General features: G+C 41.8%; 1 protein-coding gene across 1 annotated transcript in view; it reads right to left on the bottom strand.

Moving 5' to 3' along the window:
• The window catches only part of ZC3H15 (zinc finger CCCH-type containing 15), a 97,654-nt gene that overhangs the window by 41,220 nt on the left and 29,173 nt on the right, over positions 1-27,261 (bottom strand). Inside the window, exons 4-5 of the mRNA XM_053698540.1 lie at positions 2,175-2,327; positions 2,000-2,091 (exon numbers count right to left, since the gene is read on the bottom strand). Of these exons, the coding sequence (XP_053554515.1) occupies positions 2,000-2,091; positions 2,175-2,327 (245 nt within the window). The remainder of the gene's footprint in view (positions 1-1,999; positions 2,092-2,174; positions 2,328-27,261) is intronic.

Genomic DNA, 27,261 nt, shown 5'->3' with positions numbered 1-27,261 from the left:
ACTGTCCACACACTTTATGTTGACGATATTGCACTATCCCCATACATCTCTAATTTATTTTCTAGAACCAGTGCTTATTATACACTGTTAATGTTTAGTCATGTGTTATTTATGCATATATACACCATTCCCCCCATTTGTTTTAGTTGTGAATGTCATTATTATAATATCCACTATCACACACTATAGGCACTATATGTTTAGTCCATCATTAATTTTGCCATATGCACATCATATCATCACTTGGTAACATTATATTTTATATTTGTATTTCGTTATTTACATATATCTCACACTTTGTCTATATTTATTATACATCACGATTCATCCAGACACATCCTGAGTATAGTCTAGATATATAGTTACTTTCTTCTCGTTCTCGGGAACATAGTTGCCACCTGATATAATTTCTATTATGGATATGATAGTCTAGGTGATCAATCCGTTTATTACCTTTTCATTGGCCCCCCTGTCACAAATGTTGGTGACATAGGAGTATCAGATGCCCCCATTATCGGCTATTTTTCTCCAATCACGCATTGACACTAGTTCATAGTCTATTAGTCCTAAAAGGGTGACCCCCCTTGGTATTAGACGTTAGTCACGTAATGAGGTCATCTGACTCCCAGCGTAAGAAGGGTTTGTCAAAGCTTCATAAACACGTAAAAGGTGTGCACTGACACGGCCCCTGCCACTGGTTAAATCCCGGAGGTTAATTCAACCAATCAGAAGCCTCCAATATCGTCTGTTTTCGCCAAACATATGTCGAGTTCTGTTTTTTGTTTAAAAACATTTTTATCACCATTCTAGATGTATATTTGAACATCAGGTCTCCACACATTTATTCAGGATCATTGAATACTAGCCAGTTTATCCAATGATAATGTATTAACAAATCGTAACAAATCAAAAGGAGAATCATTCAGTTAGAGAGAGCTAATGATTGTGTTTAGTCATTTTATATTCCTTCAGTTTCACATTCAACAGTCTGTGTATCTAAGTACACTTTATCAATGGGTAGATTTGGGCTATATATTTATGCTTGCACTATATGGGTACATTTAGTTACTCATTTGCACTTTGTGGTATATATGTTTTTATAATCAGCTAGTTTGTATGTATATTCACATGAGAGTTATCCTGGTGCTACAATTTAATTACCAATTAGACAAAGGGCATACTGATTGGTTTGTTTGTTCATTGGAGAGGGTGTGAGTAGGTAGAGTAGCCTTATTTAAGGGTTGAATTTTGAACAGAATACATGCCTGATGAAACGGTGTTGACCGTGAAACGCATTGCATGATATGTTTGTGCACAATACGGCATGAACTGTTGTTTTTAAATTGTTTTTATTGTGTATTAAATCTATTTTTAATTACACATCTTCATTGCTGAGTGCATTATTCTACGCTACCTGTGGACCTCGCTCCTCCAGAGATTCTTGATACTGCCTTGTACAGCTAGCTGGTCTGCTGTGAAAACCAGCCTGTCTCTATTGGCACATTGGAGTGCCGCCACAGAATGTGAGTACCCTGTACTTGTCCATACTCCCATCTTGCTGGCTATCGATTCACACATACGGCGCCTCTCTCCTTGTTTTGTTTTTAGAGTTGTTGATCATCATACAGTGAAGATTGAGTGCTGCCTCCATTCCTGTGGACTAATACTGTGGACTATTTGTCTCCTACCATCTCTCATTTCCTTTATCACTGATCAAGGACTGTGACACATATTGGTGATTATATTATATCCACATTGTTAATTCTATCATTGGAGTCCTTAACAACTTACTAGCGCCCCCTATAGGGTTTGTACCCTCTTTGTGAAAAGATATAATAAAATATTTACAAAAATGTGAGGGGTGTACTCACTTTTGTGATAATATATATATATATTCAATAAGAATAGCAGATTTGCTAATATTCTATTATAAACATAGCTTGAGAAACAAAAAGATTGAGAAATTAAATATTAAATGATTCCAGTAAAAAGTACATACTATTTGTGTTTTAGGTTTTTTCTTTTCTGCCTCACCGTGCTTCATGTTCACTACCTCCTCCAATTTTTTTTCATCCCAGTTCTCCATTGTATCTAAAGAAAGACATCCACAAATCAGTACAGATTGTATTATTATATTCATCTTATCTTAATAACCAGGAGGCAAGTCCACTCACCTTTTTCAAGGTCACTATCTCTCTGATCAACATAAACACTTCTTTTCTCACATTTTCTTTCCAGAGTTAAATCGTGAGAGAATTTGCATTTATCTCCTTTGGTGCACTGCCCTTGCTTGAAGAAAGCACACACAACCGATTTTGGATCTGCCCCTACAAAAGCAAATAGATTATCAATAAATACTAAAAAGGGACATAAAAAGAGCAACACTTGTGTTGCTCAGGAAGTGTTTTCTTTTAAATATAGTAAAAGAAGATGTCCCTGACACTTTCCACTGCTCAATAAAAGATTGCTTTTGCCAGCCAGTGTTCTCACCAGAAAATGTTCAAGAGGTATTATGAATTACTTTACAACATAATTTTCGGCTATTTATAAATGTTACTTAAATGGCCATTATACCCAAATATTGAAACACTTGAAAGTGATGCAGCGTAGCTGTAAAAAAGCGGACTAGAAAATATCACCTGAACATCTCTATGCAAAAAAGAAAGATATTTTACCTCAAAATGGCCTAAGAATTCAAACCCCATTGCAAAGAACTTTAAGCAGCAGATCAGTATATCTGTCCCGGAACAGGCAAGGGAGTGAGCTTTGTGCACACTCATGTTTATTTCCCTTTATAGTTTAAGGAAGTTTACTATGAAATCTCATGAGAGTTAAGTGAAATCTCACGAGATCACAGTCAAAGTTCATGACCTCAGCACTGCTGATGCTGATTGGCTGCAGTTAATTTCTTCATTTTTTTTTTACCTGCAGCTGGACAGTAACTGAAGTATAACTTTTTACACAAGACTTACTCTGGTGAGATGAAGAGATTGTGAGGTAAAATATTTTCCTTTTTTTACAAAGAGATGCTCAGGTGATATTTTCTTTTCAGCTTTTTACAGTTATACTACATCTGTTTCAAGTGATATAGCATATGAGTATTATGTCCCTTTAAGCTCAAAAGTCAAAATGAATTGCGTAATTTAACATAAAAACAAATTATGCTTACCAGATAATTTTCTTTTCTTCTGTATGAGGAGTCCACGGGTTCATTCCTTACTTGTTGTAAATACTGAACCTGGCCACAAGGAGGCGGCAAAGACACCCCAGGCAAAGGCTTAAATACCTCTCCAACTTCCCTCATCCCCCTTCGCACCAGAGAGGCTTTCTGGATATTTAAACTTAAATCTAGGGTGCCGGATGGCCTCAATATCAAGACTGATCTCATAAATTGCTGGAGATAAGTCCCCTGACAACTTATTATTGTATTTACTTCTGTGAGATTTTGCATGATTCATTTATAGTTTCTTGTTCCTTCTGTCTTTCCCATGTTTTCTTTGAAATAAGAATAGGAATATTGTTATGTTAAATACTAGGTACTATGAGGTTCTGTTGAATAATAAATGTATTTACATTTTGTTATACATTTCTTTGGACATTGGGTGGCGCTGTAACTTATCTTAGTGGCTCCTAGTATTACTAATACTATTAGTTCCCCTGAATAGGGGTTGTATTGATTTACAATGAGCCATGAGAGGTTTATAGGGTCACCCATGAGGAATGTTATAGACAATTCCTCACCTCCTGAGTGCCGACTATGTATATAATATTGTATCAAATCAAGTCTGCACTGTTTACACAATTCCTTGTTTTTCTTTAAACATTAGAATCTATTCGTCAAAAATGGTCATATCCTTATAAGTATTTAAGCAAAAGGGGTTATATTGTTAATCCAGCTTAAGTATGGGCTATATGATATGTAATATGATATGAAGTAACCTCCTTCGAAGGAGGAGGAGGATTAGGAAGAAAACCTAACCCAGAACGAAGAACAAACAGCCTTATCAGCATGTATTACTAGGTAAGGGGGTTCACATTGCAAGGCAGCCATCTCAGATACCCTGCACGCCGAGGCAATAGCCAGTAGAATTTATTTTTTTCCCCCAAGATAGTAATTTAATGTCAACTCCATGCATAGGCTCAAACGGAGCCTTCAGCAAAACTTTAAGAACAAGATTTAAACTCCAAGGAGGAGCAGTAGATCTAAACACAGGCCTTATTTTAGTCAGAGCCTGAACAAAAACATAATTTATGCTTACCTGATAAATGTATTTCTCTTGTAGTGTATCCAGTCCACGGATCATCCATTACTTGTGGGATATTCTCCTTCCCAACAGGAAGTTGCAATAGGATCACCCACAGCAGAGCTGCTATATAGCTCCTCCCCTCACTGCCATATCCAGTCATTCGACCGAAACAAGACGAGAAAGGAGAAACCATAGGGTGCAGTGGTGACTGTAGTTTAATTAAAATTTAGACCTGCCTTAAAAGGACAGGGCGGGCCGTGGACTGGATACACTACAAGAGAAATAAATTTATCAGGTAAGCATAAATTATGTTTTCTCTTGTTAAGTGTATCCAGTCCACGGATCATCCATTACTTGTGGGATACCAATACCAAAGCTAAAGTACACGGATGATGGGAGGGACAAGGCAGGAACTTAAACGGAAGGAACCACTGCCTGTAGAACCTTTCTCCCAAAAACAGCCTCCGAAGAAGCAAAAGTGTCAAATTTGTAAAATTTTGAAAAGGTGTGAAGCGAAGACCAAGTCGCAGCCTTGCAAATCTGTTCAACAGAGGCCTCATTTTTAAAGGCCCAGGTGGAAGCCACAACTCTAGTAGAATGAGCTGTAATCCTTTCAGGGGGCTGCTGTCCAGCAGTCTCAGAGGCTAAGCGTATTATGCTCCGAAGCCAAAAGGAGAGAGAGGTTGCCGAAGCTTTTTGACCTCTCCTCTGTCCAGAGTAAACGACAAACAGGGCAGATGTTTGACGAAAATCTTTAGTAGCCTGTAAGTAAAACTTCAAGGCACGGACTACGTCCAGATTATGCAAAAGACGTTCCTTCTTTGAAGAAGGATTAGGACACAATGATGGAACAACAATCTCTTGATTGATATTCCTGTTAGAAACCACCTTAGGTAAAAACCCAGGTTTGGTACGCAGAACTACCTTGTCTGAATGAAAAATCAGATAAGGTGAATCACAGTGTAAGGCAGATAACTCAGAGACTCTTCGAGCCGAGGAAATAGCCATCAAAAACAGAACTTTCCAAGATAAAAGTTTAATATCAATGGAATGAAGGGGTTCAAACGGAACTCCCTGAAGAACTTTAAGAACCAAGTTTAAGCTCCACGGGGGAGCAACAGTTTTAAACACAGGCTTAATCCTAACCAAAGCCTGACAAAATGCCTGGACGTCTGGAACTTCTGCCAGACGCTTGTGCAAAAGAATAGACAGAGCAGAGATCTGTCCTTTTAAAGAACTAGCTGATAAGCCTTTGTCCAAACCCTCTTAGAGAAAGGACAATATCCTAGGAATCCTAACCTTACTCCATGAGAAACTCTTGGATTCACAACAATAAAGATATTTACGCCACATCTTATGGTAGATTTTCCTGGTGACAGGCTTCCGAGCCTGTATTAAGGTATCAATGACTGACTCGGAGAAGCCACGCCTTGATAGAATCAAGCGTTCAATCTCCATGCAGTCAGTCTCAGAGAAAGTAGATTTGGATGATTGAAAGGACCTTGTATTAGAAGGTCCTGCCTCAGAGGCAGAGTCCATGGTGGAATAGATGACATGTCCACTAGGTCTGCATAGCAGGTGCTGCGTGGCCACGCAGGCGCTATCAGAATCACCGATGCTCTCTCCTGTTTGATTTTGGCAATCAGTCGAGGGAGCAGAGGAAACGGTGGAAACACATAGGCCAGGTTGAAGAACCAAGGAGCTGCTAGAGCATCTATCAGCGTTGCTCCCGGGTCCCTGGACCTGGATCCGTAACAAGGAAGCTTGGCGTTCTGGCGAGACGCCATGAGATCCAGTTCTGGTTTGCCCCAACGATGGACCAGTTGAGCAAACACCTCCGGATGGAGTTCCCACTCCCCCGGATGAAAAGTCTGACGACTTAGAAAATCTGCCTCCCAGTTCTCTACGCCTGGGATGTGGATCGCTGACAGGTGGCAAGAGTGAGACTCTGCCCAGCGAATTATCTTTGAGACTTCCAACATCGCTAGGGAACTCCTGGTTCCCCCTTGATTGTTGATGTAAGCCACAGTCGTGATGTTGTCCGACTGAAATCTGATGAACCTCAGTGATGCTAACTGAGGCCAAGCTAGAAGAGCATTGAATATTGCTCTTAACTCCAGAATATTTATTGGGAGGAGTTTCTCCTCCTGAGTCCACGATCCCTGAGCCTTCAGGGAGTTCCAGACTGCGCCCCAACCTAGAAGGCTGGCATCTGTTACAATCGTCCAATCTGGCCTGCGAAAGGTCATACCCTTGGACAGATGGACCCGAGAAAGCCACCAGAGAAGAGAATCTCTGGTCTCTTGATCCAGATTTAGTAGAGGAGACAAATCTGAGTAATCCCCATTCCACTGACTTAGCATGCATAATTGCAGCGGTCTGAGATGCAGGCTCGCAAATGGCACTATGTCCATTGCCGCTACCATTAAGCCGATTACTTCCATGCACTGAGTCACTGACGGGCGTGGAATGGAATGAAGGACACGGCAAGCATTTAGAAGTTTTGATAACCTGGACTCCGTCAGGTAAATTTTCATCTCTACAGAATCTATAAGAGTCCCTAGGAAGGAGACTCTTGTGAGTGGTGATAGAGAACTCTTTTCCACGTTCACTTTCCACCCATGCGACCTCAGAAATGCCAGAACTATCTCTGTATGAGACTTGGCAATTTGAAAGCTTGACGCCTGTATCAGGATGTCGTCTAGATACGGAGCCACCGCTATGCCTCGCGGTCTTAGAACTGCCAGAAGTGAGCCCAGAACCTTTGTAAAAATTCTCGGGGCAGTGGCCAACCCGAAGGGAAGAGCTACAAATTGGTAATGCCTGTCTAGAAAGGCAAACCTTAGGAACCGATGATGATCTTTGTGAATCGGTATGTGAATGTAGGCATCCTTTAAGTCCACTGTGGTCATGTACTGACCCTCTTGGATCATGGGTAGGATGGTCCGAATAGTTTCCATTTTGAATGATGGAACTCTGAGGAATTTGTTTAAGATCTTTAGATCCAAGATTGGTCTGAAGGTTCCCTCTTTCTTGGGAACCACAAACAGATTTGAATAAAATCCCTGTCCTTGTTCCGTCCGCGGAACTGGATGGATCACTCCCATTACTAGGAGGTCTTGCACACAGCTTAGGAATGCCTCTTTCTTTATCTGGTTTGATGATAACCTTGAGAGATGAAATCTCCCTTGTGGAGGAGAAGCTTTGAAGTCCAGAAGATATCCCTGAGATATGATCTCCAACGCCCAGGGATCCTGAACATCTCTTGCCCACGCCTTGGCGAAGAGAGAAAGTCTGCCCCCCACTAGATCCGTTTCCGGATAGGGGGCCGTTCCTTCATGCTGTTTGCCCTTGTTCCAGGACTGGTTAGGTTTCCAGGCCTGTCTGGAATGAGCAACAGTTCCCTCTTGTTTTGAAGCGGAGGAAGTTGATGCTGCTCCTGCCTTGAAATTTCGAAAGGCACGAAAATTAGACTGTTTGGCCTTTGATTTGGCCCTGTCCTGAGGAAGGGTATGACCCTTGCCTCCAGTAATGTCAGCAATAATTTCCTTCAAGCCAGGCCCGAATAAGGTCTGCCCCTTGAAAGGAATGTTGAGTAATTTAGACTTTGAAGTCACGTCAGCTGACCAGGATTTAAGCCATAGTGCCCTACGCGCCTGGATGGCGAATCCGGAATTCTTAGCCGTTAGTTTAGTCAAATGAACAATGGCATCAGAAACAAATGAGTTAGCTAGCTTAAGCGTTCTAAGCTTGTCAATAATTTCATTCAATGGAGCTGTCTGGATGGCCTCCTCCAGGGCCTCAAACCAGAATGCCGCCGCAGCAGTGACAGGCGCAATGCATGCAAGGGGCTGTAAAATAAAACCTTGTTGAATAAACATTTTCTTACGGTAACCCTCCAATTTTTTATCCATTGGATCTGAAAAAGCACAACTGTCCTCAACCGGGATAGTGGTACGCTTTGCTAAAGTAGAAACTGCTCCCTCCACCTTAGGGACCGTCTGCCAAAAGTCCCGTGTAGTGGTGTCTATTGGAAACATTTTTCTAAATATAGGAGGTGGGGAAAAGGGCACACCGGGTCTATCCCACTCCTTGCTAATAATTTCTGTAAGCCTTTTAGGTATAGGAAAAACGTCAGTACACACCGGCACCGCATAGTATCTATCCAGCCTACACAATTTCTCTGGAATTGCAACTGTGTTACAGTCATTCAGAGCAGCTAATACCTCCCCAAGCAATACACGGAGGTTCTCAAGCTTAAATTTAAAATTAGAAATCTCTGAATCAGGTTTCCCCGAGTCAGAGATGTCACCCACAGACTGAAGCTCTCCGTCATCATGTTCTGCATACTGTGACGCAGTATCAGACATGGCTCTAACAGCATTTGCGCGCTCTGTATCTCTCCTAACCCCAGAGCTATCGTGCTTGCCTCTTAATTCAGGCAATCTAGATAATACCTCTGACAGGGTATTATTCATGATTGCAGCCATGTCCTGCAAGGTAATCGCTATGGGCGTCCCTGATGTAATTGGCGCCATATTAGCGTGCGTCCCCTGACATCTGGAAGCTCAGCGAGCCTCTTGTGCAGTAAAACAGATAGGGCCGAAATCTGTCCCTTAAGGGAGCTAGCAGAAAGGCTTCTCCAGACCATCCTGGAGAAAAGAATCCTGGAAACTCTGACCTTATGCCAGGGGAATTCCCGCTCTTCACACCAGAATAAGTAGGTCCTCCAAACCTTATGATAGATGCGACGAGTAACCGGCTTACGAGCTTGAATGAGAGTATCAATAACTTTTTCAGAGTAACCTCTCTTGGCTAGGACTAAGCGTTGAATCTCCACGCAGTCAGACTCAGAGAATCTAGATTTTGATGAACAAAAGGACCTAGCTCCAGCAGATCCCTGCAACAAGGCAACCTCCATGGAGGAGATGAGGACATCCCCACCAGGTCCGCGAACCACATCCTCCGTGGCCACAATGGAGCTATTAGAATCACTGATGCTTGCTCCTGCTTGATGCGGGCCACTACACGAGGGAGAAGTCCCGAATTGGACGAAAAGAACCCTCCTTCTTTGGGACCACAAACAGCTTTGAGTAGTATCCCAGACCTCTCTCTGCTGGAGGTACCGGTACAATGACCCCCAGGGCAGAGAGATCCCTCACACACCCTAGAAAAGCCTCTCTCTTTTCTGGCCTTGAAGACAGGTTTGATAAGAGGAATCTTTCCCTGCGAGGATGAGACTTGAAACCTATCCTGTATCCCTGAGCGATGACCTCCAGTACCCACGGGTTTTGCACGTCCTCAAACCAGGCTTCTGAAAAGAGCGACAGTCTGCCCCTACCAGATCCAAAGCCGGATCGGGGGCTGCCCCTTCATGCCGACTTTGACTCGGCGGGCTTCTTATTCTGCTTGGACTTATTCCAGGACTGAGGAGGTTCCCGAGTTCCCTTGGACTGCTCCAGCTTTGCAGAGGGCTGCTGACATTGGGATCTGTCTGAACGAAAATTAGGACCTTGTCCCTTAGGTTTGTTCTTCTTATCCTGCGGTAAAAAGGCACCTTTGCCTTCAGTAACCGAGGATATGATTGAGTCCAGGCCTGGACCAAATAGAATCTTTCCCTTAAATGGGAGGGAAAGGAGTCTAGATTTTGAAGTCATGTCCGCGGACAAAAACTTCAGCCAGAGTGCCCTATGGGCTAGCACAGAAAAACCTGAAACCTTGGCGTTCAGGCGAATAATCTTCATATTTGCATCACAAATAAAATAATTAGCTACCCTTAAGGCCCAATTCTTTCCTGGATCGTGTCGGGGGAACCCTCCACCTTAATCAACTCAGATAAGGAGTCGCACCAGTAGGTAGCCGCTCACGCAACTGCAGCAACAGCCGCTGCCAGTTGAAACAAATACCCCGTATGCTGAAACATCTTTCTTAATAAAGTTTCCAACTTCTTAAACATGGGCTCCATAAATGACAAACTATCCTCAAGAGGGATAGTAGTGCACTTAGCAAGCGTGGAGATAGCACCGTCTATTTAGGGACGGAACTGAGTGTCCGGAACCGGGGAACAATTTCTTAAAGGAAGAAGTAGGGGAAAAAGAAGAACCAAGTCTTTCCCATTCATTCTTAATAATGTTCACCATCTCTACAGGAACTGGGAAAGTCTGTGGTACAACCCTATCCTCGTAGACCTTATCTAATTTAGGAATACAAAGGTTCCTCAGGTAATTTAGGGTCTGGAACCTCTAAAGTAGCCATAACTTCCTTTAGCAGCAAGGGTAAGTGTTCAATCCTAAATCTAAAGTCTGGTTCCTCCGCAGCTGGAGGCTTAGAGGCAGCAGATTCTAACCCAGAAAGAGCATCCTCTGAAGTATCAGAGGTGTCATCATTGGATAATCTTGTATCAGATAAATCAAATAAGCTAGTAGATGACCCCTGGGAAGAATATCAATATTTAACCTTTCGCTTAGCAGGTCGAGGTAAAGCGCTAAAGGCCGCAGACACTGCCGTCTAACTGTGCAGTAAAGTCTGGCGGTAAAAGGGCCCCTTAAACAAGAATCAGCAATGGTGCCAGCAAACAATCATTTATTCCATCAGCACAGTAACAGTAAACAGCAGCTCTTAATTCAATTTTACTTTCTTCATCCAATTTCAAAACATAACTCAAAATCCAAGTCCAATACCCCAATTAATTATTATACATAGTTTACCTCAAAATTATCTAAATTCTCAATACTGCTTTACAGAAATACAGATAAATCCCAATCTCTATTAAGACCTATTGGTTCCATAGTTCCTAATTTATAGATCCAAATACTTCACGTTGTTTTAATAACAACTCCCTGTTCCCACCTCTATGGGGCATATGTACATATTCAATAATTTGGAACCTTAATTAATCAAATGTCTCTTTTGGATAAAATGATGTGCAACTGGGGCTTTAAAGTTACCTGTTCTAATTGAACACTTATGTTCAATTATATGGTCCCTAATTTTTCTAGTAGTTTCTCCCACATGGAATATTTTCTAAAATATTTTACGAAATTAGTGTGGCAAGTATGATATCCCTGTATTTTAAATTTCTTACCCGTGGTCGAGCGGTGAAATACTGGGCCTTTAATCATATTGTTACAACATGAACAGTTTAAGCATGGAAAACAACCTTCATTTTTTCTTGTAATAAAACTGATTCACTTTTTTATTGGAACATATCTGCTTTTATCATTTGTTGTTTTAAATGCAAACCCTGTTTAAAGGCAGACATCGTCGCCCCAAATTACGCAAATATTTTTATGAATATTTTTGAAGAAAAGTTTGTATATACTAACTATAGATTTCATCGGTATGGCACCTGTTGGTGGCGCTAAAATCGATGATATCTTTGGGATATGGAGGTGTGACGTTGGATCCCTTTTGGCCTTTGTTGAGGATTTAAATTGTGCTACAAAATGTATTAAATTTTAATAAGAATGGAGTGACCTGTTCCGTAAAGAGACAGACCGGAATAGTCTGCTCCATTTTGAAAGTGCACATCCTCCATCCTTATTAAAAGCTCTTCCACGGAGTCAGTTCCTAAGTCTCTTCCACGGAGTCAGTTCCTAAGTGCTTGTAGAATTGTAACAGATGACCAGTTATTGAACATAAGATTTTAAGAAATGAGTGAGAGATTTTGTAGTAGAGGTTATCCTGCTGCATTGATAAATAAAGAAATTGAGAATGCTGCGTCTTTATCTAGAAAGACTAAGTAAAAAAAAAAAAAAAAAAAAAAAAGACAGATGATCAACGTCTCATTTTCGTATCAGAGTTCAATGCTCAGTCAGTTGAAATCCAACTAATAATAAAACATTGGTCTGTGTTGTCAGATTGTAATCATGACATTGTAGAATTCCAAAAGCCCCCAAATGTCTGCCTTTAAACAGGGTAGGAATTTAAAATAACAACAATTGATAAAAGCAGATATACTGTAGGTTCCAATAAAAAAGTGAATCAGAGTTTTATTACAAGAAAAAATGAAGGTTGTTTTCCATGCTTAAACTGTTCTTGTTGTAACAATATGATTAAAGGCCCAGTGTTTCACCACCCGACCACGGGTAAGAAATTTAAAATACGGGGATATCTTACTTGCCACACTAATTTCGTAATATATTTGATAAAATGCCCATGTGGGAGAAGCTATGTGGAAAAAACGACTAGACACATTAGAGACTGTATAATTGAACATAAGAGTTCAATTAGAACAGGTAAATATTAAAGCCCCAGTTGCACATAATTTTATCCAAAAGGGACATTTGATTAATGAATTAAGGTTCCAAATTATTGAATATGTACATATGCCCCGCAGAGGTGGGAACAGGGAGTTATTAAAACAATGTGAAGCATTTTGGATCTATAAATTAGGAACTATGGAACCAATAGGTCTCAATAGAGATTGGGATTTATATGTATTTCTGTAAAGCATTATTGAGAATTTAGATAATTTTGAGGTAAACTATGTATAATAATTAATTAAGGTATAGGACTTAGATATTGAGCTATGTTTTGAAATTGAATGAAGAAATTAAAATTGAATTAAGAGCTGCTGTTTGTTACTGTGCTGATGGAATAAATGATTGTTTGCTGCCACCATTGCTGATTCTTGTTTGAGTATTTCCAGGGAGGAAGAAGTAGACCCCCCTAGGTGGCGTGCATAGACCGTAGTGTGCAAGGTTGAAACGTGGTGTGGCTAAAGGGCCCTCCAGATGGAGGAACAGGAGTGCTACGGGAAGCTGCATGTGTATTAGGAGTTGACTGTATGGTGCGCACCTCACGGGATGGAGACTCCTCAGAGGTAGAAGGCTCAGTAGTACTAAACATATTAGCTTCCTTAGATAAAATTACTTTATCAAGGCATGTGGAACATAATTGAGCAGGCGGGGCCTCCTCACAATATAGACAGGCATTAGATTTTGGTAAAGAGGGAGTACCCTCTAACGTATCAGAGTCCTCCCTAGCTTGCGCTTATAAATAGGACTATAGACAAAGATAAATGGCACCTTTATACCCCCAAATGGCTGGGGCACTCACCACCTCCTATGACCCAGGCCCAAGAGAGAAACCACTTTTTCTCCAGATAAACGCACGGTCAGGAAAAAGAGAATCAATGTGACCACACCCGATCACACGAGGTGCACCATGCAGGACCACCCCTGAACCACTAAAAGCGCGCCAAGCCTAACAGGTTGCGCAACTCTCCAAAATTAAAGTAAAATTTGTACGTTCCAACATCTGCCTGAGTCTCATATCACAGCATAAACACAATAATTCAAATATGTGATTAATCCCCCCTTGTCATTAATCCCCTTCCGGAGACATTAACCCTTGATTCCATTCAGATAAAAGGAGTCACACTGTGACCCTGTCTTCTTGCGTTATCAAATGCGTATAAAAAATTAAACAATCTTACCGAAATCTATACCGTGGAACAGAAACACGGCCTCTCAGGTTTGACCGTCTTGTAGCATCGCACCTGACATGGACTTGAGTGATAGAAGCAGGCAGTGAAACTCGTGAACACTGACTGCTTAGGAGTTGTTAATACGAGTCTGGATGGGTTCGCAGAAAGACTCTCCCTGCATCTTCAGACACATTCATCAATGCTCTCACTGAGAGGCTGACAAGACTATTTAAAACTCCAGTCCCATTCCGAAGAGTACTACCCTCCATAAGGAACTACTCCATATCTTCTGACACTTCTCTGCCAACCTCCTGTGATGAAAGGCAAAGAATGACTGGGGGATGAGGTAAATGGGGGAGGTATTTAAACCTTTGGCTGGGGTGTCTTTGCCGCCTCCTGGTGGCAAGGTTCAGTATTTCTCACAAGTAAGGAATGAAGCCATGGACTTTCCTCATATTAAAAAGGAAAATTGATTTAATGATACCTTGAGCCACAAACATTGCAAAAAACAGAATTTATGCTTACCTGATAAATTACTTTCTCCAACGGTGTGTCCGGTCCACGGCGTCATCCTTACTTGTGGGATATTCTCTTCCCCAACAGGAAATGGCAAAGAGTCCCAGCAAAGCTGGTCACATGATCCCTCCTAGGCTCCGCCCACCCCAGTCATTCGACCGACGGACAGGAGGAAATATATATAGGAGAAACCATATGATACCGTGGTGACTGTAGTTAGAGAAAATAATTCATCAGACCTGATTAAAAAAACCAGGGCGGGCCGTGGACCGGACACACCGTTGGAGAAAGTAATTTATCAGGTAAGCATAAATTCTGTTTTCTCCAACATTGGTGTGTCCGGTCCACGGTGTCATCCTTACTTGTGGGAACCAATACCAAAGCTTTAGGACACGGATGAAGGGAGGGAGCAAATCAGGTCACCTAAACGGAAGGCACCACAGCTTGCAAAACCTTTCTCCCAAAAATAGCCTCCGAAGAAGCAAAAGTATCAAATTTGTAAAATTTGGCAAAAGTGTGCAGTGAAGACCATGTCGCTGCCTTACATATCTGATCAACAGAAGCCTCGTTCTTGAAGGCCCATGTGGAAGCCACAGCCCTAGTGGAGTGAGCTGTGATTCTTTCAGGAGGCTGCCGTCCGGCAGTCTTATAAGCCAATCGGATAATGCTTTTAAGCCAAAAGCAAAGAGAGGTAGAAGTCGCTTTTTGACCTCTCCTTTTACCAGAATAAACAACAAACAAGGAAGATGTTTGTCTGAAATCTTTAGTAGCCTCTAAATAGAACTTTAGAGCACGGACAACGTCCAAATTGTGTAACAAACATTCCTTCTTTGAAACTGGATTCGGACACAAAGAAGGTACAACTATCTCCTGGTTAATATTTTTGTTAGAAACAACTTTCGGAAGAAAACCAGGTTTAGTACGCAAAACCACCTTATCTGCATGGAACACCAGATAAGGAGGAGAACACTGCAGAGCAGATAACTCTGAAACTCTTCTAGCAGAAGAAATTGCAACCAAAAACAAAACTTTCCAAGATAGTAACTTAATATCTATGGAATGTAAGGGTTCAAACGGAACCCCTTGAAGAACTGAAAGAACTAGATTTAGACTCCAGGGAGGAGTCAAAGGTCTGTAAACAGGCTTGATCCTAACCAGAGCCTGAACAAATGCTTGAACATCTGGCACAGCTGCAAGTCTTTTGTGTAGTAAGACAGATAAAGCAGAGATCTGTCCCTTTAGAGAACTTGCAGATAATACTTTCTCCAAACCTTCTTGAAGAAAGGAGAGAATCTTAGGAATTTTTATCTTATTCCATGGGAATCCTTTGGATTCACACCAACAGATATATTTTTTCCATATTTTATGGTAAATTTTTCTAGTTACAGGTTTTCTGGCCTGAACCAGAGTATCTATCACCGAATCTGAAAACCCACGCTTTGATAGAATCAAGCGTTCAATCTCCAAGCCGTCAGTTGGAGGGAGACCAGATTTGGGTGTTCGAATGGACCTTGAACAAGAAGGTCCTGTCTCAAAGGTAGCTTCCATGGTGGAGCCGATGACATATTCACCAGGTCTGCATACCAAGTCCTGCGTGGCCACGCAGGAGCTATCAAGATCACTGAGGCCCTCTCCTGATTGATCCTGGCTACCAGCCTGGGAATGAGAGGAAACGGTGGGAATACGTAAGCTAGGTTGAAAGTCCAAGGAGCTACTAGTGCATCTACTAGAGTCGCCTTGGGATCCCTGGATCTGGACCCGTAGCAAGGAACCTTGAAGTTCTGACGAGACGCCATCAGATCCATGTCTGGAATGCCCCATAATTGAGTTATTTGGGCAAAGATTTCCGGATGGAGTTCCCACTCCCCCGGATGGAATGTCTGACGACTCAGAAAATCCGCTTCCCAATTTTCCACTCCTGGGATGTGGATCGCAGACAAGTGGCAGGAGTGATCCTCCGCCCATTGAATTATTTTGGTCACTTCTTTCATCGCCAGGGAACTCTTTGTTCCCCCTTGATGATTGATATAAGCAACAGTCGTCATGTTGTCTGATTGGAACCTTATGAATTTGGCCTTTGCTAGTTGAGGCCAAGCTCTGAGAGCATTGAATATCGCTCTCAGTTCCAGAATGTTTATCGGGAGAAGAGACTCTTCCCGAGACCATAGACCCTGAGCTTTCAGGGATTCCCAGACTGCACCCCAGCCCACTAGACTGGCGTCGGTCGTGACAATGACCCACTCTGGCCTGCGGAAGCTCATTCCCTGGGACAGATGGTCCAGGGTCAGCCACCAACTGAGTGAATCTCTGGTCTTTTGATCTACTTGAAACATTGGAGACAAGTCTGTATAATCCCCATTCCACTGTTTGAGCATGCACAGTTGTAATGGTCTTAGATGAATTCGTGCAAAAGGAACTATGTCCAATGTTGCAACCATCAATCCTATTACTTCCATGCACTGCGCTATGGAAGGACGAGGAACAGAATGAAGCACTTGACAAGAGCTTAGAAGTTTTGATTTTCTGACCTCTGTCAGAAAAATCCTCATTTCTAAGGAATCTATTATTGTTCCCAAGAAGGGAACTCTTGTTGACGGGGACAGAGAACTCTTTTCTTCGTTCACCTTCCATCTGTGAGATGTGAGAAAGGCTAGAACGATGTCCGTATGAGCCTTTGCCTTTGACAGGGACGACGCTTGTATTAGAATGTCGTCCAAGTAAGGTACTACTGCAATGCCCCTTGGTCTTAGAACCGCTAGAAGGGACCCTAGCACCTTTGTGAAAATCCTTGGAGCAGTGGCTAATCCGAATGGAAGAGCCACAAACTGGTAATGTTTGTCCAGAAAAGCGAACCTTAGGAACTGATGATGTTCCTTGTGGATAGGGATATGTAGGTACGCATCCTTTAGATCCACGGTAGTCATAAATTGACTTTCCTGGATGGTGGGTAGAATCGTTCGAATAGTTTCCATTTTGAACGATGGTACCCTGAGAAATTTGTTTAGGATCTTCAAATCCAAAATTGGTCTGAACGTTCCCTCTTTTTTGGGAACTACGAACAGATTGGAATAAAATCCCATTCCTTGTTCCTTTATTGGAACTGGGTGTATCACTCCCATCTTTAACAGGTCTTCTACACAATGTAAGAATGCCTGTCTCTTTATTTGGTTTGAGGATAAGTGAGACCTGTGGAACCTTCCCCTTGGGGGTAGTTCCTTGAATTCCAGGAGATAACCTTGAGAAACTATTTCTAGCGCCCAAGGATCCTGAACATCTCTTGCCCAAGCCTGAGCAAAGAGAGAGAGTCTGCCCCCCACCAGATCCGGTCCCGGATCGGGGGCTACTCCTTCATGCTGTCTTGTTAGCAGTGGCAGGCTTCTTGGCCTGCTTACCCTTGTTCCAGCCTTGCATTGGTTTCCAGGCTGGTTTGGGTTGTGAGGCATTACCCTCTTGCTTAGAGGATGCAGAATTAGAGGCTGGTCCATTTCTGCGAAAGGGACGAAAAACATAATTTATGCTTACCTGATAAATTCCTTTCTTCTGTAGTGTGATCAGTCCACGGGTCATCATTACTTGTGGGATATTAACTGCTCCCCTACAGGAAGTGCAAGAGGATTCACCCAGCAGAGTTGCTATATAGCTCCTCCCCTCTACGTCACCTCCAGTCATTCGACCAAGGACCAACGAGAAAGGAGAAGCCAAGGGTGTAGTGGTGACTGGAGTATAATTTAAAAAATATTTACCTGCCTTAAAAAACAGGGCGGGCCGTGGACTGATCACACTACAGAAGAAAGGAATTTATCAGGTAAGCATAAATTATGTTTTCTTCTGTTAAGTGTGATCAGTCCACGGGTCATCATTACTTGTGGGATACCAATACCAAAGCAAAAGTACACGGATGACGGGAGGGATAGGCAGGCTCTTTATACAGAAGGAACCACTGCCTGAAGAACCTTTCTCCCAAAAATAGCCTCCGAGGAAGCAAAAGTGTCAAATTTGTAAAATTTGGAAAAAGTATGAAGCGAAGACCAAGTTGCAGCCTTGCAAATCTGTTCAACAGAGGCCTCATTCTTAAAGGCCCAAGTGGAAGCCACAGCTCTAGTGGAATGAGCTGTAATTCTTTCAGGAGGCTGCTGTCCAGCAGTCTCATAAGCTAAACGAATTATGCTACGAAGCCAAAAAGAGAGAGAGGTAGCAGAAGCTTTTTGACCTCTCCTCTGACCAGAGTAAACGACAAACAGGGAAGACGTTTGTCGAAAATCTTTAGTTGCCTGTAAATAAAATTTAAGGGCACGAACTACATCCAGATTGTGCAAAAGACGTTCCTTCCTCGAAGAAGGATTTGGGCACAAGGATGGAACAACAATCTCCTGATTGATATTCCTGTTAGTGACTACCTTAGGTAAGAACCCAGGCTTAGTACGCAGAACTACCTTATCCGAGTGAAAAATCAAATAAGGAGAATCACAATGTAAGGCTGATAACTCAGAGACTCTTCGAGCCGAGGAAATAGCCATTAAAAATAGAACTTTCCAAGATAACAACTTTATATCAATGGAATGAAGGGGTTCAAACGGAACACCCTGTAAAACGTTAAGAACAAGGTTTAAACTCCATGGTGGAGCCACAGCTTTAAACACAGGTTTAATCCTGGCCAAAGCCTGACAAAAAGCCTGAACGTCTGGAACTTCTGACAGACGCTTGTGTAACAGAATGGACAGAGCTGAGATCTGTCCCTTTAAGGAACTAGCGGATAACCCCTTTTCTAAACCTTCTTGTAGAAAAGACAATATCCTAGGAATCCTAACCTTACTCCAAGAGTAACCTTTGGATTCGCACCAATATAGGTATTTACGCCATATTTTACGGTAAATCTTTCTGGTAACAGGCTTCCTAGCCTGTATTAAGGTATCAATAACTGACTCAGAAAAACCACGCTTTGATAAGATCAAGCGTTCAATTTCCAAGCAGTCAGCTTCAGAGAAGTTAGATTTTGATGTTTGAAAGGACCCTGAATCAGAAGGTCCTGTTTCAGAGGTAACGACCAAGGTGGACAGAATGACATGTCCACCAGATCTGTATACCAAGTCCTGCGTGGCCATGCAGGCGCTATTAGAATCACTGATGCTTTCTCCTGTTTGATTCTGGCAATCAATCGAGGAAGCATCGGGAAAGGTGGAAACACATAAGCCATCCTGAAGGTCCATGGTGCTGTCAAGGCATCTATCAGGACCGCTCCCGGATCCCTGGATCTGGACCCGTAGCGCGGAAGCTTGGCGTTCTGTCGAGACGCCATGAGATCTATCTCTGGTTTGCCCCAACGTCGAAGTATTTGGGCAAAGACCTCTGGATGAAGTTCCCACTCCCCCGGATGAAAAGTCTGACGACTTAAGAAATCCGCCTCCCAGTTCTCCACTCCCGGGATGTGGATTGCAGACAGGTGGCAAGAGTGAGACTCTGCCCAGCGAATTATCTTCGATACTTCCATCATTGCTAGGGAGCTTCTTGTCCCTCCCTGATGGTTGATATAAGCTACAGTCGTGATGTTGTCCGACTGGAACCTGATGAACCCCCGAGTTGCTAACTGGGGCCAAGCCAGAAGAGCATTGAGGACTGCTCTCAATTCCAGAATGTTTATTGGAAGAAGACTCTCCTCCTGATTCCATAGTCCCTGAGCCTTCAGAGAATTCCAGACCGAGCCCCAACCTAGTAGGCTGGCGTCTGTTGTTACAATTGACCAGTCTGGCCTGCTGAATGGCATTCCCCTGGACAGATGTGGCCGATAAAGCCACCATAGAAGAGAATTTCTGGTCTCTTGAATGGAATGAAAGACACGGCATGCATTTTGAAGTTTTGTTAACCTGTCCTCTGTCAGGTAAATCTTCATTTCTACAGAATCTATCAGAGTCCCCAGGAAGGGAACTCTTGTGAGTGGAAAGAGAGAACTTTTCTCTTCGTTCACTTTCCATCCATGCGACCTTAGAAATGCCAGTACTATCTCTGTATGAGATTTGGCAGTTTGAAAGCTTGAAGCTTGTATCAGTATGTCGTCTAAGTACGGAGCTACTGAAATTCCTCGCGGTCTTAGTACCGCCAGAAGAGTGCCCAGAACCTTTGTGAAGATTCTTGGAGCCGTAGCCAGTCCGAATGGAAGAGCTACAAACTGGTAATGCCTGTCTAAAAAGGCAAACCTTAGATACCGGTAATGACTTCTGTGAATCGGTATGTGAAGGTAAGCATCCTTTAAATCCACTGTGGTCAAGTACTGACCCTCTTGGATCATGGGCAAAATTGTTCGAATAGTTTCCATCTTGAACGATGGAACTCTTAGGAATTTGTTTAGGATCTTTAAATCCAAGATTGGCCTGAAGGTTCCCTCTTTTTTGGGAACTACAAACAGATTTGAGTAAAACCCTTGTCCTTGTTCCAACCGCGGAACTGGATGGATCACTCCCATTAATAAAAGATCTTGTACGCAGCGTAGAAACGCTTCCTTCTTTGTTAGGTTTGTTGACAACCTTGAGAGATGAAATCTCCCTCTTGGGGGAGAGGATTTGAAGTCCAGAAGGTATCCCTGAGATATGATCTCTAACGCCCAGGGATCCTGAACATCTCTTGCCCAAGCCTGGGCGAAGAGGGAAAGTCTGCCCCCCACTAGATCCGGTCCCGGATCGGGGGCCCTCAATTCATGCTGTCTTAGGGGCAGCAGCAGGTTTTCTGGCCTGTTTGCCCCTGTTCCAGGACTGGTTAGGTTTCCAGCCTTGTCTGTAGCAAGCAACAGCTCCTTCCTGTTTTGGTGCAGAGGAAGTTGATGCTGCTCCTGCTTTGAAATTACGAAAGGAACGAAAATTGGACTGTCTAGCCTTGGCTTTGGCCTTGTCCTGAGGCAGGGCATGACCTTTACCTCCTGTAATGTCATCAATAATCTCTTTCAAGCCGGGCCCGAATAAGGTCTGCCCTTTGAAAGGAATATTAAGCAATTTAGATTTAGACGTAACATCAGCTGACCAGGATTTTAGCCACAGAGCTCTGCGTGCCTGAATGGCGAATCCTGAATTTTTAGCCGCAAGTTTAGTTAAATGTACTACGGCATCTGAAATAAATGAATTAGCTAACTTAAGGAATTTAAGTTTGTGTGTGATGTCATCTAGTGTGGATGATTGAAGTGTCTCTTCCAGAGACTCAAACCAAAATGCTGCTGCAGCCGTGACAGGCGCAATACATGCAAGAGGTTGCAATATAAACCCTTGTTGAACAAACATTTTCTTAAGGTAACCCTCTAATTTTTTATCCATTGGATCTGAAAAAGCACAGCTATCCTCCACTGGGATAGTGGTACGCTTGGCTAAAGTAGAAACTGCTCCCTCCACCTTAGGGACCATTTGCCATAAGTCCCGTGTGGCGGCGTCTATTGGAAACATTTTTCTGAATATAGGAGGGGGTGAGAAAGGCACACCGGGTCTATCCCACTCCTTAGTAACAATGTCAGTAAGTCTCTTAGGTATAGGAAAAAAGTCAGTACTCGTCGGTACCGCAAAATATTTATCCAACCTACACATTTTTTCTGGGATTGCAACTGTGTTACAATCATTCAGAGACGCTAATACCTCCCCTAGTAACACACGGAGGTTCTCAAGCTTAAATTTAAAATTTGAAATGTCTGAGTCCAGTTTATTTGGATCAGAACCGTCACCCACAGAATGAAGCTCTCCGTCTTCACGTTCTGCAAACTGTGACGCAGTATCAGACATGGCCCTTGCATTATCAGCGCACTCTGTTCTCATCCCAGAGTGATCACATTTACCTCTTAGTTCTGGTAGTTTAGCCAAAACTTCAGTCATAACAGTAGCCATATCTTGTAATGTGATTTGTAATGGCCGCCCAGATGCACTCGGCGCTACAATATCACGCACCTCCTGAGCGGGAGATGCAGGTACTGACACGTGAGGCGAGTTAGTCGGCATAACTCTCCCCTCGTTGTTTGGTGAAATATGTTCAATTTGTACAGATTGACTATTTTTTAAAGTAGCATCAATACATTTAGTACATAAATTTCTATTGGGCTCCACTTTGGCATTAACACATATAGCACAGAGATATTCCTCTGAATCAGACATGTTTAACACACTAGCAAATAAACAGCAACTTGGAAATACTTTTCAAAGTAATTTACAAATAATATGAAAACGAACTGTGCCTTTAAGAAGCACAGAAAATATTATAACAGATAAAATAATTAAGTTATAGCATCAATCTTTGTCAGAATATACAGTTTTAGCAAAGGATTGTTCCCCTCAGCAAATGATAACTAACCCAGGCAGCAGAAAAAAATACACAAATAAACGTTTTTTATATCACAGTCAATACAATCAGCACAGCTCTGCTGTAATGATTACTTCCCTCAAAAAAGACTCTTGAGATCCCTGAACTCTGTAGAGATGAACCGGATCATGCAGGAAGAAAATGAACCTCTGACTGAGTTTTTCTGATGCATAGTAAAAGCGCCAAAAATGGCCCCTCCCCCACACACATAACAGTGAGAGGGATCAGTGAACTGCTCTAATTTAAATCAAAACTATTGCCAAGTGGAAAAAAAAGTGCCCAAAACATTTTTTCACCCAGTACCTCAGAGAAAAAAACGTTTTTACATGCCAGCAAAAAAACGTTTTACCTCAATAATTAATTGTCATTTAAAACCTATTGCAAGTCCCTGCAAAATAGGTTAAGTCTATGTATACAGTTTAAAAGCCAGAGAAGTACCATTTCCCAGAAAACTGAAGTGTAAAATATACATACATGACAGCCTGATATCAGCTACATCTACTGCATTCAAGGCTGAGTTTACATTATAACGGTATGGCAGGATTTTCTCATCAATTCCATGTCAGAAAATAATAAACTGCTACATACCTCTTTGCAGATTAATCTGCCTGCTGTCCCCTGATCTGAAGTTTACCTCTCCTCAGATGGCCGAGAAACAGCAATATGATCTTAACTACTCCGGCTAAAATCATAGAAAAACTCAGATTCTTCTTCAAATTCTACCAGAGAAGGAATAACACACTCCGGTGCTATTATAAAATAAACTTTTGATTGAAGATATAAAAACTAAATATATCACCATAGTCCTCTCACACGTCCTATCTAGTCGTTGGGTGCAAGAGAATGACTGGAGGTGACGTAGAGGGGAGGAGCTATATAGCAACTCTGCTGGGTGAATCCTCTTGCACTTCCTGTAGGGGAGCAGTTAATATCCCACAAGTAATGATGACCCGTGGACTGATCACACTTAACAGAAGAAATTAGGCTTATTTTTAGCCTTAAAAGACCTATCCTGTGGAAGGGCGTGGCCCTTTCCCCCAGTGATGTCTGAAATAATCTCTTTCAATTCTGGTCCAAATAAAGTTTTACCCTTGAAAGGGATGTTAAGCAATTTTGTCTTGGATGACACATCCGCTGACCAAGACTTTAGCCAAAGCGCTCTGCGTGCCACAATAGCAAACCCTGAATTTTTCGCCGCTAATTTTGCTAATTGCAAAGCGGCATCTAAAATAAAAGAGTTAGCCAATTTAAGTGCGTGAACTCTGTCCATAACCTCCTCATATGGAGTTTCTCTACTGAGCGACTTTTCTAGTTCCTCGAACCAGAACCACGCTGCCGTAGTGACAGGAACAATGCATGAAATTGGTTGTAGAAGGTAGCCTTGCTGTACAAAAATCTTTTTAAGCAAACCTTCCAATTTTTTATCCATAGGATCTTTGAAAGCACAACTATCTTCGATAGGAATACTAGTGCGTTTGTTTAGAGCCTCGGAACCTCTAGGAACCTGTCCATCTTGCATAATTTCTCTGGAATGACCAAATTGTCACAATCATCCAGAGTAGATAACACCTCCTTAAGCAGTGCGTGGAGATGTTCTAATTTAAATTTAAATGTCACAACATCAGGTTCAGCTTGATGAGAAATTTTTCCTGAATCTGAAATTTCTCCCTCAGACAAAACCTCCCTCATGGCCCCTTCAGATTCGTGTGAGGGTATGACAGAACAATTATCATCAGCGTCCTCTAGCTCTTCAGTGTTTAAAACAGAGCAATCGCGCTTTCTCTGATAAGTAGGCATTTTGGATAAAAGATTTGCTATGGAGTTATCCATTACAGCCGTTAATTGTTGCATGATAATAAGTATTGGCGCACTAGATGTACTAGGGGCCTCCTGCATGGGCAAAACTGGTGTAGACACAGTAGGAGATGATGTAGTATCATGTTTACTCCCCTCATTTGAGGAATCATCTTGGGCAATATCATTATTTGTGGCAGTACTGTCCTTACTTTGTTTGGACGCTATGGCACAATTATCACATAAATTTAAATGGGGAGACACATTGGCTTTCATACATATAGAACATAGCTTATCTGAAGGTACAGACATGTTAAACAGGCTTAAACTTGTCAACAATGCACAAAAAACGTTTTAAAATAAAACCGTTACTGTCACTTTAAATTTCAAACAAACACTTTATTACTGAATATGTGAAAAAGTATGAAGGAATTGTTCAAAAATTACCACCACAGTGTCTTAAAGCCTTAAAAGTATTGCACACCAAATTTCAGAGCTTTAACCCTTAAAATAACGGAACCGGAGCCGTTTTTCAATTTAACCTCTATACAGTCCCAGATACAGTCTTTGCTAAGACCCAACCAAGCCCTGAGGGGAATACGATACCAAATGACGCCTTCTAAAAGCTTTTTCAGAGATTCTTAGATCCTCACACATGCATCTGCATGCCCTGCTCTCAAAAAACAACTGCGCATTAATGGCGCGAAAATGAGGCTCAGTCTATGACTAGAAAGGCCCCCTGACTGAAAAAGGGGTCCAATACAGTGCCTGCCGTTTTATAAACGTTCCCCAAGATTATAAATGTCAATTGTTAGCCTAAATTTGAATAATATGCACAAATAAAGCAATCGATTTACCCCATAAAAATGTCTACCAGTTTTTTAGCCCATAATAAGCCCTTTATTCTGTTTGTTTTTGACTAAGAAAATGGCTTACCGGTCCCCATGAGGGGAAATGACAGCCTTCCAGCATTACACAGTCTTGTTAGAAATATGGCTAGTCATATCTTAAGCAGAAAAGTCTGCTAACTGTTTCCCCCAACTGAAGTTACTTCATCTCAACAGTCCTATATGGAAACAGCAATCGATTTTAGTTACTGTCTGCTAAAATCATCTTCCTCTTACAAACAGAAATCTTCATCCTTTTCTGTTTCAGAGTAAATAGTGCATACCAGCACTATTTTAAAATAACAAACACTTGATAGAAGAATAAAAACTACATTTAAACACCAAAAAACATAATTTATGTAAGAACTTACCTGATAAATTCATTTCTTTCATATTAGCAAGAGTCCATGAGCTAGTGACGTATGGGATATACATTCCTACCAGGAGGGGCAAAGTTTCCCAAACCTTAAAATGCCTATAAATACACCCCTCACCACACCCACAATTCAGTTTAACGAATAGCCAAGAAGTGGGGTGATAAGAAAAAAGTGCGAAAGCATATAAAATAAGGAATTGGAATAATTGTGCTTTATACAAAAAAATCAAAACCACCACAAAAAAGGGCGGGCCTCATGGACTCTTGCTAATATGAAAGAAATGAATTTATCAGGTAAGTTCTTACATAAATTATGTTTTCTTTCATGTAATTAGCAAGAGTCCATGAGCTAGTGACGTATGGGATAATGATTACCCAAGATGTGGATCTTTCCACACAAGAGTCACTAGAGAGGGAGGGATAAAATAAAGACAGCCAATTCCTGCTGAAAATAATCCACACCCAGAATAAAATTTTAATGAAAAAAACATAAGCAGAAGATTCAAACTGAAACCACTGCCTGAAGTACGTTTCTACCAAAAACTGCTTCAGAAGAAGAAAACACATCAAAATGGTAGAATTTAGAAAAAGTATGCAAAGAGGACCAAGTTGCTGTTTTGCAAATCTGATCAACCGAAGCTTCATTCTTAAACGCCCAGGAAGTAGAAACTGACCTAGTAGAATGAGCTGTAATCCTTTGAGGCGGAGTGTTACCCGACTCAACATAGGCATGATGAAATAAAGATTTCAACCAAGATGCCAAAGAAATGGCAGAAGCTTTCTGGTCTTTTCTAGAACCGGAAAAGATGACAAATAGACTAGAAGTCTTTCGGAAAGACATAGTAGCTTCAACATAATATTACAAAGCTCTAACAGCATCCAAAGAATGCAATGATTTCTCCTTAGAATTCATAGGATTAGGACATAATGAAGGAACCACAATTTCTCTACTAATGTTGTAAGAATTCACAACCTTAGGTAAAAAATTCAAAAGAAGTTCGCAGCACCGCCTTATCCTGATGCAAAATCAGAAAAGGAGACTCACAAAAAAGAGTAGATAATTCAGAGACTCTTCTGGCAGAAGAGATGGCCAAAAGAAACAAAAAACTTTCCAAGAAAGTAATATAACGACCAAAGAATGCATGGGTTCAAAAGGAGAAGCTTGAAGAGCCCCCAGAACCAAATTCAAACTCCAAAGAGGAGAAATTGACTTAATGACAGGTTTTATACGAACCAAAGCTTGTACAAAACAATGAATATCAGGAAGATTAGCAATCCTTCTGTGAAAAAGAACAGAAAGAGCAGAGATTTGTCTTTCAAGAAACTTGCGGACAAACCTTTATCTAAACCATCCTGAAGAAATATAAGTCTTCCAGACTCTATAATATATCTCTCTAGATACAGATTTACGAGCCTGTCACATAGTATCAATCACAGAGTCAGAGAAACCTCTTTGACCAAGAATCAAGCGTTCAAACTCCACACCTTAAAATTAAGGTTTTGAGATCCTGATGGAAAAAAGAACCTTGAGACAGAAAGACTGGTCTTAACGGAAGAGTCCACAGCTGGCAAGAGGCCATCCGGACAAGATCCGCATACCAAAACCTGTGAGGCCATGTTGGAGCTACCAGCAGGACAAACGAGCATTCCTTAAGAATATTAGAGAATACCCTTGGAAGAAGAACTAGA

This window comes from Bombina bombina, chromosome 1 (genome assembly GCF_027579735.1).
Source record: "Bombina bombina isolate aBomBom1 chromosome 1, aBomBom1.pri, whole genome shotgun sequence".
Lineage (NCBI taxonomy): Eukaryota > Metazoa > Chordata > Amphibia > Anura > Bombinatoridae > Bombina > Bombina bombina.
This window is presented reverse-complemented; position numbering and strand designations above follow the sequence as displayed.